The 15685-nt window shown below is 33.0% G+C and overlaps 1 protein-coding gene across 1 annotated transcript; it reads left to right on the top strand.

The window, feature by feature from the left end:
• The first annotated feature begins 337 nt into the window (after window positions 1–337).
• Window positions 338–9035, top strand: LOC143203990 (pyrroline-5-carboxylate reductase 3-like). The gene is made up of 4 exons (XM_076416385.1): window positions 338–572; window positions 8403–8473; window positions 8541–8723; window positions 8778–9035. Exons 1-4 carry the CDS (start codon window positions 491–493, stop codon window positions 9018–9020), a joined length of 579 nt encoding a protein of 192 aa, XP_076272500.1. The 5' UTR covers window positions 338–490; the 3' UTR covers window positions 9021–9035.
• Window positions 9036–15685: the final 6650 nt, after the last annotated feature.

Genomic DNA, 15685 nt, shown 5'->3' with positions numbered 1-15685 from the left:
GTCGCTACAGTTTCCTTTTTTAGTTTTGACAGTACACTATGTAGTTTTAAGTTTGATACTTTCCTAATTTGGAGTGCAATTCAAATTTTCAATGATTTGAAAACCGTGAGATTTTTTCCCGCGATAAGAAGACGAAGTCGTCGTCTCCGGCGACCTTTGTATCAACGACCTGCCGCTGCCCGTCAATATTTGCCCGAAAAAAACAATCAAACCGCATAACAGAGTGGAAATTATCGGGATAAATACGCAATAGCGATCGATTATTACGGCCGCAACGCAAGAAACGCGCTTCGATAACATCCGAACGTTCGGTTCCGAAATATTTTTCGAAAGATTAATTTCAGTGTAAGAGCAGTCGAGATATGAATAGCGGATCTCCGGTTATCAGTGTAACCTCTGAGTTCGATCTGTTTATGTTGTTGTTGTATCACATCGTTTGGTCAGTGCAAAGGTCCTCTCCGGTTAAGGGAGCTTCAGTGTTCTGCGGAAAATGTCTGGGAAACTGCTCAGGATTGGATTCATCGGCGGCGGGAAGATGGCCCAGGCCATGGCCAAGGGCTTCATATCTGCCGGTGAGTAATTGTCGCCTTTGTTTCTTAATTAAACGGTTGTTTGGGTCAGTGGAAAAGTTCGGCGAATTAAGCTGATCGAAGAATAGAAAAACTGTTTTAAATAACATCAAATGGATTATTTTTCATTTTAAATAAACATCTACTGACTGGTAGATGGTATAATATATAGTAATTCAAATATTATCCAACATTTTCCATCTTTCTGGCAACATGGCGAGACCGTATCGACAGAACGATCTTGATTTGTCAGCGATCCACCATTGATCTATTTTCCCATTTCGAAATCGATCTGAATAAGTGGTAGTCAGAAGGTATTATGTTTTGTAACGTGTGACCGAACTTTGTGTCTGTTACTCTCTATTGCTGGTCTTATTTGCCACAAAACCTCGTTTAGTTTGTCCAGTTAACATCTGCAGTAACAGGTTTTAGAAGCTCGTAATACACTAAACCTTGCTGATCCCAACTTGGGATTAACAAGACTTGAGTATTCTACTTTGGGTCGATGTAGATGGTTTTCCTGCGTTTTTCATTGTAATTCATTGTTATACGCCACAGAAAACTCTTATTTTCTTATGGCAAGCAATGAAACATGTTTAGTAAATTCACATGGTAATAATTTTCCTAGCTCTTGAATCTTTCCTATTGTGTATAAATCTCTGCAAAACAGTTCATCCAGGTCATTATCATCATCATCAGCATATCAATATCGCTAAAATAATTTGATCGAGTTTGAGGTAGCAATTTCCTTCAAATCATACAATAAAAGCAATGAATATTGAACATTAATACAGGTTAGCTTTTTTACGTTGGTGCTTCATCGATACTACATTGATCAAAATACATTCAAGCTCCTAATACTTTGTATCCTTTAGTAATTTTCACTGGATATAAGAAAGTTCTTAAATTTGATTTGATGTTAATATTATCAGTTGGCATCAGTAACAACAGAAGTCCGACAAGATTAAAGCGAGTGTGTAGGATGATTGTTGTATTATATTGTGAAGAGAAAATGTTAACTGTGTCTAGCACTCAAAAATATTATTAGCTAATAAATAGTACAGCCTGGCTAAAAGAATCCTTAACATGTAACTATTTTTAGTCATAGTAGTGTGCTTATTTAATTATAGAGATAACAAGATCACCCAAATGTCAATCAGTCTTTTTTTGAACTATCTATAGTTTCCTTCCTTTATATCATTTTTAAAAAGCGTTAGCAGAAACTTAGCACTAATTTCCGACATAATTTCTTCATTTATGACTGTGAAATATAACCTTTGATGTCTTTAGGAACGTTTTATCGTGGGCCTCTATTTTCCATATGTTCTCATAAGATCTATATATACAAATATTTTTAATTGAATATTTTCCATGAAAACAGTAGATGTATTAAACACTATTTTCTTGATGAAGAATAGAACTCTAATTAACACAAAGAAATATTTTTTTATAATTATTGATATCAAATGTTGCGTCACCAAAAACCAATATAAGACAAACTCTGGTGTTGAAGGTATTATGAAATTTCGAAGTATCAGGTGGATATTTGATTAAACATTAACTTTTCATCATGTAAATGTTACTAATCACCAAGTAATATTAAATAATTATCTCGTAATTTTGAGAATAACATGTATATTACATAGAACAAAAATGAACACTGATAACTATAGTTATCTAGTAAACAAATTAAAATTATTAAATAATATTAATTTGTGTATTTGCATGAGCTGGTTTACTTGCGCTCTGATAATAAATATCATTTTAATATAATGTTGAGAAAAAATAATTTGAGTTTTACTAATAGCTGGATATATGTTGTAATACTTGTTCAATGAAACCACACTATAGTGCGTTTGAAAGTTAATCCCTAGAACATTATACGCATAGAGGTAGCAGTATTCGTTTAATTGAGTAGTCGCAAATTTGAAAATAAAAACTGTATAAGGTAATTTTCGTTATATTTTGCTTATTTATTTCCAACAAGGAAAACATGCGACCGCGGACTTAAAAATTCTGTGTTGTTTATGGAGATTAGTGTCAAAATTCCTTCAAAAGTGAAACAAGTACTCCCTCCCATCACAACACACATCTCTGAAAGCAATTCGGATTGTTTCTAATTATGGTTTAACCAGAAAAGGTCATTGATCAAAATGACACTTACACTATCGATCAGAAGTTTCCAAACACTTTATTTTTAGTTTCAAAAATACTGCAAATAAACATGTTGGTGTTGGAGTTTATTATTTTTACGACCGTGCTTATAACAGTAATTAACAAAATTACTAGTTTTGATTGCTGTGAATTGGTTGTTTAAATCAATTATTCCTTATTTTGGAAGAAAGACCGACACACGTATTTTATGACCACAAAGGTTACTACACCGCTAGTTGTTGTTTTTGTTGTTGATGTTTTTTTATTAATTTATTTATTAAAACTAGTAATACAACTAAAAATTGCATTTAATCTGACTTAGTCTACTAACAAACAACTACAACTAAGAAATTTTCCTCTGAATCACTTAGTGTTCATTTGCAAGATCAAAAGGTTTTTCCGTTTGAGACGTCTAATGACATTATCCACATTTAGAAGGCTTTATGCTTCTGTGTTGACATGGTTCTGGGGTCTTTTTTGATGGGAATCGGCGGCAGATCGTCTGATAGTATCCCGTTAGCGTTCAATTCCATTATATGAAAAGTGGTCATTATTGGGAGTTAACAATGTTAATACTGTTCTCGATTTTATTAAGTCGCAGGTTTTGGTCTTGTAACATCTGCATCATTTGCCTTAGCATTTTGTAGAAAATTTTTGGCTGTTCTAGATGGGGATGAATTGGTAACAGATATAGTTATAGTGTTAAAATTGATGGAAAACTGAATTAAGAAGGTTATCTGAAGATACCCCAGGAAAATACCATTGCTTCTAATTATGTATTATTCATCTTTTGTTCATCTTCATCACAATTTATTGGTTTTATGGTCGTTTGTTTAATTATCTTATAGCCTCCAAAATTTTGAATGATTATGTTTATCATAATATGAATAAATGCGGCAAAATAATCTAGCGATAAATAAAATAAAAAACCTTAAACTATAACCAACGAGCCAATCATCGTCGACGAAGGAAGGAAATATTCCCCTGCAATATTCCTGGACATCTCACAACTTTTGACCGACACCTTTTGACTTTTGTTAAAAAATTAGCAAATTGCTACCGCGGAATTACTGGCGACCGCTGAAATCATATATTTTCGAAAGACAATTTAGAGTTCTATTTCGGTTGAAGTTCCATCGGGTAGTGTCTTGGGACAACTCCTGTCTCTACTCTATTCTGATGATATCCCAACAACAAAACAAATAGTACTTGGAAGATTTGCTGGTGACCCAATTTCCATGGCAAAAGTTGTATCTCTATCTAAGGCTGTAGAAAAAGTACAAGTAACAGTCGACAAGATCTACAAATGGGCTAGAGGTTGGGAAATACAGCTTAATAGCTTTAAATCCGTCTGTAGAGAAAGGTTAATTTTGCTTTATATGTTACACAAAAAGCAGAGCAGATTATACTCAAAGTCAAGCAACTGTACTTAGATACTTTCAACTTGACCTAAAATTGGTTGAGATTGGTTTACCAGTCAATCATAAAGTAAATTTGGGCCTATGGCGTGCAAATATTGGATTGCACTAAAACATTAAACCAACTAGTAATTCAACGCACCTAAAACAAAATCCTACAACTATCCCCCATTGCACGATGACCTCGAGATCAAATGGATATACCAAGTGTATAATATATATTTTGCCTTAATTCATGAAATAATGTTGCTAAATCACAGCAAGGCGGAAGCAATAGAGCTACTGGACAACACGCAAGTAATTAAAAGATTGAAATGAACCAAATCACACAAACTTGTTTAGTGTATAAGTGTATTCTTAACTTTATCTTAAGTAGTTTAGTTTTATCTTAATTTGGGAACTACATACTGATGTATTAATCTCGTACTCGCCTTGTTTGAACGGTAGTAATAAATTAATTTGTAAATTAAGATTGTATTAAGCATATCTAATGCAAGATGTATTTTTAAACAATAATATGAATAAATTCACTTTGAATAACGTGAACAATCGAAAATATCAAATTTCGCTTATCTTATTCGATGACTAGACGGTTTTCTACCGTTTACTACTAGTGTAGATTGACTTCAGAGTCATATCTACAAGCAATCATTATGTTATTATCGATAAAAAAAAGTAATAAACTTATCGATTGGACCCATTGTCATAATCTTAAAAGGTTTCTATAGATTACAAATCGAGCCAGCGTAAATCTGACGAGTGAGTTCGTTTACTGGCCGCAACGTTTCGACGTTACGATGTGGGCGTTATCTAAAAGGAAACACGTTTATGTAAACGTTGTCCGATCATTCATCTTTGAGTGGTCGCGATTGTGTCGTGGAAATTTTTCAGAAATCCAAAATTATATCTAAAACGAAATCGTTCGAGTGGCATACTCGATCAAGAGTTAAAACGAAAAGAATTATATATAAGTATATTATTGTTTTGAGGTAATTTTTTGTTATATTGGGAGAGAGGAGGGGAATTCCTCGTAAGAGCTGCATGTTAACAGTTTGAAACGTTTTGGGACCTATTCCATAGGTCTGTAACAAAAAAGGTCTTTGAGTATTTTTATTCAAACCAACTGAATTCAACTTCAACAACTGAAACAATTCCAAGACGTCAGAAAACATTTAACACACAAACGGTCATCGATCAAAATGACACACACTATATTTTTAGTTACAAAAATACTACAGTAAATCTTCAAATTAACATGTTGATTTTTGAGTCTTTTACGACCGTGCTTATAACAATAACAAAATTGCTAGTTTTTTTAAATGAATTAATCTTTATTTTGAAAAAAAGACCGACACAGGCGTTTTTACCACAAACGTTACTACACCGCTACTTGTTGATTACTAAAAATTGGTAGGTTTACTCAATGACTACATTTTAGTCTAAGGTTTGAGTGCAATAAATCATAACAAAGATACAGCACAATGGCGTCTTTTCAGAGATAGAAGGCTTAAAAATCAGTTCTGCTTTACAATGGTGCAGTGTGCGTTATCATTCCGTAGACCATAAAGAAACCTACAAGAACTTGGAATTGGTTCTTCGCAAATTAAAATATGAGGATAATGGTTTGCAAGTCGGCTGCGATTTGAAAATGTAGTGCTTTGTGCCTTATAGCTCGAACAACAAGCTAGGTTTCCCAAATTCCCTTGCTTTTTATATCTATAGGATAGAACAGACTGAACTGATCAAGTTGGTGAAAAAAACGTCCTCCAAGAAACATTGGTACTTCCACTCAAAGTTGTTTTACCACGGCTGTACATGAAGTTGGGATTCCCAGGAATTCCCAGGCCGCAAAAGCAAAGGTGAAGGAAGATGTTCTCGTCAAACCGGACATTAGGCGGCTTATGACTGACCCACAATTCATGACGATCCTGACGGATTCTCAGAAAAACGGATGGTTTGCTTTTAAGAAGGCCATAGATACATTTTTAGGCAACCATAAAGATCCAACTATAAACAGAATGCTAAAAGTATCGTAAGCTTTAGGTTGTCTAATAACTTTAACAGTACATTTTTTTCACACCCATCTCTACTACTTTCTGAAAGATTTGGGCGATGTGAGTGAAGAACAAGGTGGATAATTTCACCAGGATATTGAAAACATCGAGGAAAAATACTAACGAAAATCGATTTTTTCAATGATATCAGACTGTTGTTGGACACTCCAGATTCTAGAGAGAACTTCTAGATGTGTCGTTAATATTTTGTAAATAAAATAATATTTTCCTTGTCAGTCATATAAGTCCTTGTCATCGGCAAAAAAATCACCACTTTTATATCGTTGAAGCGTCTATACACACTGAACAACTCAATAATACTTAATAGAAAGCTATTATTTTATGTAGATTGTCTAACAGTTTTTTAAATTCATATTTTACATTTCTATCAATAAATATCGATCAAAATACATGTAAGCAATTAATATGTAATACTTTGTTTTTAGTTTTGTTCATTATCTTAATTATCTTTTAATAGTTGTTTTTGTTTGTCAAAATAGATGCTATTTGATATATGAGATAATTGTTGAGCTATACAAAAAGAAAGGGCCTTTCTATAAAGAATTAGTCAATTCTGTGCCATTTTATACATATATCTATCTACCGAGCTTTTGCAGGTGGTATAATAATAAAAATTAATAGGCCACAATAGCTACAGAAAGTCTTAAACAGTTCCAGTCTTATAATATTCCATTGATACTAAAAGAATGTGCAATGATACTGAATGAAAGCGATGATAATAGGGGAGGTACAAGCAAAGCAATAAATAGAACCAGTAAATGCATTTATGTAAACAATGAAAGTATGGAGAAGGAAATGAATACCAGAAGATAAAAAATGAAATATGAGGCAAAACTAAAATAGAAGTGTACAAAGCAATTTAGAGACTAAGCCTAACTTTCAGTTCCGAGACCTGGATATTGTCAAAGACAGATAAAAGTAAGATACAAGCAGGAGAAATGATATATCTCCGAAAACTCTGGCGTTTAACAAATATTGACAGGATAAGACATAAGAGGATAAGAACTACCTCAATATTAGATCAGTGTGGCACATAGAAAGGAGAGAACTCAAGATAGGTAAAAAGTATATGGGAAGGGAAGATGGAGAAGGCAAAAATCAGAGGATGACCTAAGCGAACTTAGGGTGACTATATCTGACAAATACTTCAGAAGATAGGAAAAATAGCGCCCGAAGCAAGAAGACTGAACAGAGACAGAAAAATATGGAAATTGTACGTGGAGAAAGAGAATATAGACAATAAAAACATAATAAACCTACACTACTAAGTGGTACTTCTAAGAATCAATGTTTATATTATCGTAGATTGTCCTTATTTTCATAATATTTTCTATTTAAATGTTAAGAACGTGGATTACTCCATAGCACACTTCATTTCAAAACATATACACGTAAAACATACACGTAAAATAAATTTGAACATTCTGGAGATTGCACTTAAGATAACGTTCAAGAGCTACTTTTTACCCCAAAATATTCAATAATCAGTTGAAATATCTTGAGAAAAGGGAAATACGTAGAATTTGTGTCGTATTTGGAATATTTCGAATGCCAAAATAACGAAACATTTGAAATAGAAATTATTTGTTTACTCGAAAACTATTTTATTTTAACGGAATTAAGTGGCCACTTATTGTCTTCACTGTAAGATTGATACTTCTTCCGACTAATTATCTTTAATTTATCTTTGATGATCTTCTGGTCTTTTGGATTGGTCTCCCAAGTTTTGTTGTAAACAAATTCCAGTAGTCTACCGATTGTACTGTAGTTTTAAGGTAAAACTTAATTTTTTTGAATTTGTTGCGATTCTGGCGATCTAAGTCTAATCTAAGATGAACCAAACCTTTAACTGTAAACACTTCTCTCACCCTATCTCATAACTAGACGTAAACACATGTTTTTTATAATCCAGAATTTTTTAAGATGTTATATTTACAAGATTATATACAAAAAATATAAGATATTTCTTAAACATTATAAAAAAAACGTTTTAATTATGTTTAATAAACCTTTAAAATTGGTACTTGAAATTGGTATTTGAAACAACGATAATTTAAATGTGCGTTGTTGGGGAATATGACTTCTGCCTCCTCTAAGTTATATTTTATTAGGATTATCGTTATATATCAATTTTAATTTTTTACCAAAACGAATTTTCAATTCCTTAAAATCCTATTTTTTTTCAGGCCTGGCTAAAGGTGAAACCATCATCGGCAGTTGTCATCCCTCTGATCTAGCTAGTCTTCAAGCATTCAAGGTAAGTCCTTCGCCATCATCATCACGAAAGATTTTCAAGCACTATCGGCGATTGGTTTCTGTTCTAGGACCTCGGTGCGGAATCTATAACGGAAAATATTCCAGTGGTGGAGAAATCCGAGGTGGTCATTGTGTCGGTGAAGCCTCATATCGTCCCCATCGCTCTGGGTGACCTGAAGAACTCTGGCATCGACGCTGGGAAGCTGTTCCTCTCGGTTGCTATGGGCGTGACCACATGTCAGCTAGAACAAGTGAGTTACTAACTCGATTACTAACTGGTATATCTTGATGAGGGCATGTTCTAGTTACTGCCAAAAGAAGCCAGAGTCATAAGGGTGATGCCCAACACTCCAGCACTTGTGCAGAGCGGAGCTTCGGTATTCGTCAAGGGTACCGCGGCTACAGACAATGACGCCAACATCACCAGGAAACTGTTGCAAAGCATCGGGACCTGCGAGGAAGTGATGGAGCCTTGGATGGATGCGGTCACCGCTTTGAGCGGTTCTGGACCAGCTTACGTGAGTATTTCTTCAGGAAATTGTTTTTAAATCATTTTAAACTTCTCTACGAGTTTCATGACAAACATGCCATTTGCAACGATTAAATTATAAGTAGACATTTTGTGTATTTACAATGCAAGTTCTATGAATTGCTCTGATATCTTATCAAAGTAAAGTGTCCAAAGATTATAACACGGTGTACTTTAGTTAAGCACTTGCAAATAATTTAGAATAAAAGGTCATATTTTATAACACGGTGTACTTTAGTTAAGCACTTGCAAATAATTTAGAATAAAAGGTCATATTTTATAACACGGTGTACTTTAGTTAAGCACTTGCAAATAATTTAGAATAAAAGGTCATATTTTATGATATAGCCTATTTTTAATGGGTTTTATAGGAATTAATAGTTGTTGCAACTTTTAATTCGTCTTCCTGAAGGTTCGCAAATGTCTTTGTTAAAATTGTTCCAGTTCCAACAGTTTTGTTGGAGGACTGTCATTATGTCATTACCACGTTTTATTATTAAACTAGCGACCCGCCCCGGCTTCGCACGGGTGCAATGCTGATACTAAATTAAATACACTACAGAAAAAATATGAACGTTGTATATAAAAACATAGCGGCCCGCTCCGACTTTGCACGGGCATAAAATATATATGCCTATGTCACTCAATGAAAACATGATTAAAATCGATCCAGTATTTTTGGTTCATTCATTACTGCCCTTGGCCTGCACGCATTAAATTTGGAGTAAAACAATTCCTCTTCCCCTATACTTACTATGAAGATTTCCTGCTATCTTTGGAATATCTAAATTCATACAATTTTTATTACATTACACATTTTTAAACGCAAATTTTAAATTTGTAATATCTCCGAAAATATTTGTTTAATTTACATGCTGTAAGGAACCATATTGATCTATATTAATTGCACACTGTATTTAAGGTACTTAATTCGATAAGGATTAATGCCGTATTGCTTAAAATAGCTTCGTAAATAAGCCATTTTCTCACGTAAAAAGTAAACAATAAAAATGGTTAATGTGGGTTATCCCTAAAAGATAAACATATACCATCGCGGACTTTTTTGTAGACCTTTTTATGGTGTACAATACTGTAGTACATTAATTTGATCTAACTCGTAGGGTCAGGCAGCGTTTTTGCTAATTGCTAAATAAGCCTAAAAAATAGGTTAATTTACGACATCACGTTAGAAACCTCTAAAATTAGCAATGTTGCCTTAGTATATTATGCATGTATTATACATATAAACCTTCCTCTTGAATCACTCTATCTATTGAAAAAAACCGCATCAAAATCCGTTGCGTAGTTTTAAAGATTTAAGCGCACATAGGGATATAGGGACAGAAAAGGCGACTTTGTTTTATACTATGTAGTGAAATAATAGCAAATAAATAAATACATAAATTTTCAGTGATTAACTGTCACTGTTCCGAGAACTCCTCAAGTAAAACCAAATTGTTCAACTAGATCACTGCTGTATTCTTGCCAGCATAACATCAAAATCAAGTTGGCTTGGCTGTGATTAAATCCCCTTTCTTCCAAGGAGAAAATCTTACATAAGCACACTAATTTTCCATTAACTTACCGCTATCGATATGAAAATTCCTCAGGTAAAATCAAATAATCTTTTTTTGTGCTCAAGACGTCTTTAACTTATACACTGTAATGTTTTTCAACCGCTTATTATTACCTTACGTATTATTACTGTTCTTATCATGGGCCATCTTTTCGTTATAATATAATTGCATTATCTTTTTGAGATAATATCAAATTTATGGTTGGAAAAACATACTGCTTGTCATCCATTTTAACGTTGTTTCCTCCCATCTGTTTTTTTCTTTCACAAAAGTATCATTTCACTGTTTTAAATAACAATGCAAATAGTGATCAAGACACCCAAAATATTCATCCATTATTGCAGTTTTTATCTGGGTACTATTAGTTTGTGTATTGTATTTTTTATGATAAACATTAATTGCACTTCATTATCCTTCTATGTTGTGTCTGATTGTCTTACTCTCACCTCATCTCACTTCTCCAACATTATTTATAAATATACATTGTTTTGACATAAAAGGAAATATTCAAGCAATTAATATACCACCTCAAGACATGTGAGCTCTCCTCTGGCAAATCTTAAACTTGATATTATTATAACTATTTTCGGTGGCCCATTATTTTGACGATAAGGGAGACAATAATTAATAACGTGGGCAGGCTGTAGTGGATTGAGGATGGGTGTGGAAGAAAATGTTAACTTACATGTTCCATTGAAAATAACTATCTGTTTTGATCTGTTTACAAAAAGCAACATGGAATAATATCCCAACACTAGGAAACAAACCAGCAGGGATAAACTACTGAAGATAAATTCTAGAACACTTGCCAACCAGGCTACTATAACTTTATCACGATTGTTATTTTAAAACATTTTATGATTTACCATTATTATGACCTTTACGATAATTGTGAATACACAGGATGGGACATCTGTTAGTTTATTTTAAAAGTGTACGTTAATTTCACAGTAACAAAGTGTTTGTGCCAAATTTCCAGTGTAAGAAATGGATTGTTTGGCTTTAAGCAAGGTTGGGGAATATAGAAACAATATTTTCGAAATTTCGGTCGCAGCTTATTTTCATCTTGAAAATTCATAAACAAACAGAACCGGAGGATTTCTGGTTCCTCAAATTGAAATGTATTGATAGGGAAGCCATTACATCCTGAAAGGATGAGCGTTTGACGTTGGTTTTGAAAATAATAATAGCGTTACCGTGATTTTATACAATTTAGACTAGGGTCAGTTTTAGTTCCAACAAATATTTCTTTAGGCAAAATATAGTTGTGATTTTATTTGAATTGATTCAAATTACTTTGAAAGACCAATTCATTTCAATATTTTTGATATATATTTTTATCACTAACAATTCTCTCACGACATAATTCTAAAGCTCATCAGATAATTAAGAGTTTCGAACTTGTCGATACAAACTATAATAACTTTATAGTTAGGGACTTCACATTGCCTAAAAAGTTAGTCCCAACTTCTTTAATGATGTCGAAACCTTTTTTTCCTCTGTACTCATCATTGCTTCCAAAATTAGAATCAAATATTAATTTACGAATATCGGACACAACAAAAATCTCTTCTTTTGGTTTAGTTTTTAGCAAACAAGAACATTTTCTACATAATTTTTAATAAACCATCACCATCTTTGTGTAAAGCTTTTCCGAATTGCTTGATTGAGTCCATCTAGTATGTAGTGATGGTAGAAGAATCTTTTTAGAGTCTAGTAAAGTTTTGTGCAAATTGTTCTTGTTGGATCTCAAAATTTTTCTTACATGCCTGTATTTTTTGGATCAATGTCCTTTAAATTCAATCAATTACTTATTCTCTCCGCTGGCCCACTCACATATCACATGGCACAGAGAAATTTTATTACCCTCTTTTCTTGGCCAAGGAGCATGGACAACATTTTTAAATACCCATACAACATCCAATAATCAGATTTTTTATTTTAGTAAGTTTCCTTCATATGAACTGAATAGCAATTTTTTTTTATTACTCTTCGTGAGTCCACAATCTGCCCTATTGGCAATAAGTATTTCTTCTGTTTATATTATATATACATGGCATGTAGAAAATCACTTCATTAAGAAATCTTCTGTATAAAATATTATCTTAATTAATTAGTCTTATTCTCATGCTTATTCTAAACTCTACATATGTCCAGTAAACAGATCAGGTGGTGTTAAACGTTTTAGTCTACGCACTTCACTATCACGTCGCATATTTAGCTGATTAGCGAGTACATTGGGATGCACTGACACTCTTTCGAAGTACTTCACACAAACACGTTGGATTACACTCGTTATAGGTTCTAGAGGAATATCGCGTTGTATCACTTTATTTGAAATATAGTACGGAGCATCAACATTGGCACGCAACACCTTATTTTAGAACCGTTGAATGATGGATATATTAGATTTGCTAGAGGTATAGCAATGAAGCATAATTATTTCTTAAATGTAATAATACAAATTTCAAACTTTTCTAAATAATTTATTTAGTACATTGTTACTAATAATAACGTTCATATGCTGGAATTATAAATAACACTGCTGTTTTTCTATTAAATGCACCTCACTATCCTACACAAGATCAAATGGTTTGCTTCTTTTAAGTCTGTGTACTGTTCTGGTGTTATCTAAGAGTTGTATTACTTCGATATTGACATGGAAATGGAGTCTGTCCTTATGTCTCCTTGTTATTATCTTGATTTCCTTAGTGACAGTGGGTATCTGAAGGTCTCGTTATAAGAAATCAGTCCTATAGTATCTGGGTACACGTACAATACTCCTCAGTACTTTTTTCTGGAAAACTTGTATTATAGTTATATTACTTTTTGTAGTATAGGTTTCAATACTTGTTTATATAATACCAATTTATTAAGTACTGATAATTATGGTTTTGTGCCAAGTAACCAATACACTTTCCTATATTTGAATTTCAACTATTACCTTTTCTTTTTTATATGCTCCTTCTATATCACTTGCCTGTTGTAATTTTCTTGTGGCTTTTTCGTTATTGTCTCCGATAGCAAGAATCGCAGTATCATCAGTAAATGTGGCTATCGTTATATTTTTCATTTGTGGCATATCACATGTGTGCAATTCACTTCCTTGTGAAACTTATTTTTGATACTGAAATATTAAAATGTGAGAAACGCGTGAATGACGCGAACTCTTATTACTATTTTCGGAATCAGCTTACTAATTTTTTAAAGAGTTTGTATAATCGACGGTGTGCCGCAAAGTGGGTTAAGAGAATGGGCTGACACCAGGTTAATTAATAAAAAGAAAATTGTTATATAAAAAAAGTATAGTTTCAAAATATCAGGAAAAAATTAACAGATGTCCGGCCTTATATTTTATGTAATAAATACACTCAATTGTATTCCAAGTTGACATGATGAAGTACTGAAATCTTGTATATAAGCTTCCCTGTGGTATAGGTAGTTAGAGAAATTCCCCTGTAACATATATCTGTTTTGAGTGTATATATAATTAATATACGAGGTTGTTCAATAAGTTTTGTCGATCGAAAAGACAAACGTGATATTATACTTTGGAAAAAATTATTTAATCTAGATTATATCGTCTAAGAAGGCGAATTATATTGATGAATGTTTTTTCTCAAGAATTTTGATATTCAGCAAGTTGAAAAGGTGACAATAATATTTTGAGCCTATTGTTCTTGGCACAGCTTTATGAAACATGTTATTTTAACCAAAACGTTTTCACACTTCCTCATAAGATCCCTAAATTAATCGATGACATCCAAAACCATGTTTGTTTCTATGATGTTCTGATATAGCTTTTGGGGGCGCTTAACATAAATCGTTTGGGGAGATTAGTATTACAACGTTTACAGTAACAATAGCCCATGAATTTATTTTGATGATACACTTACTAAAATATACAGATATGAACAGTTGTAAATAAATACATATAATCCACTAAAACTGCCAATGCACGTCAATGTTGCTACATTATATTTGACTTTTGGTTTATGTCGTATGTCGGTTTATAACCTCCAATTATTATCATTAATGTTTTTAAGAATTTTGCAAAGATTTGGCAACATTGTTTTGATGTTTTTACACTGTCCCATTTTGAAATATCTGTCCCGTCTAGATACAGAAATGTATATAATGAATCTTCGTTAATTGTTTTGTATACTTTTAAAAATTGTATTCTTTTAAATGCAATGCCTGTAAGCTCCATTAGACATCTTCGTGGGTCATCTAAATGGTTCAAAATCAAATCCTATATTCCCTAACAGTTTATGAAGGGATGACTTACATCCGTCAAATGGCTGCATATCCCTAAGATCGTTAAGCATACTTCCCAGACTAACAGTTTTCTTTTAAATTATGTTTCGATTGAAAAAACTACTTACTGTTTTTATATATTTCATAAATTCGATCTCGAATGATGAACAACAAAGCATTGTTTTACATTGTATTGTTTTTTATATTTTGAGAGATCTTAGTCACAATGCCCAACATTCACTGCTGCTGCAACATACTAAAATGTTATCAATAAAACCGCAGCAACTTTATTTCGTTCCTATTCAAAGTAATTGATTAAAGTTGCAACGTGTTTCTGACTGACTATTTATGGGCTTCAGCATTTTCAATCAGAGTAATTTCAAAACAAGCAAAGCGCCAAAACAACGTTTGCCGGTTTATAACCTCAAATTATTATCACTAATGTTTCACTAAAGATTTTTGCCATCATTTATTCTGTCGTGTTGATTCGGTTACATGTTTTTACGCATCAGACAGCATTGTAACTCTTTAACTAGAATTCTATGAGAAGAAAACATACTGTCTGGTTTTGAAACGAATAGACTATATATTCGACGTCATCTATGACGTGCATTAGCTATTTTATTGGACCGAAGCCCGTGTTCATCAAAAACTAGTACCGTTTATCGAGAAATAAAACTAGGAAAGAGCAAAACTGATTGAACAACCCATTTAACATATGCATACATGCTTAATGCGAAAGCTACGCCCCCCCCCCTAAAAAACGTAAAAAACTACAATCCCCCCACCCATTGTTAATAAGTATAACTGTCCGAATAACCCCGTCCGTTTGCACGCCTTAATCTAACCG

This window comes from Rhynchophorus ferrugineus, unplaced genomic scaffold (assembly GCF_030347505.1).
Source record: "Rhynchophorus ferrugineus isolate W39M unplaced genomic scaffold, kcgeb_rfMv2 rfM10, whole genome shotgun sequence".
NCBI classification, from domain to species: domain Eukaryota; kingdom Metazoa; phylum Arthropoda; class Insecta; order Coleoptera; family Curculionidae; genus Rhynchophorus; species Rhynchophorus ferrugineus.
The sequence above is the reverse complement of the archived record's forward strand: the minus strand, read 5'-3'. Positions and strand labels throughout refer to the sequence as shown.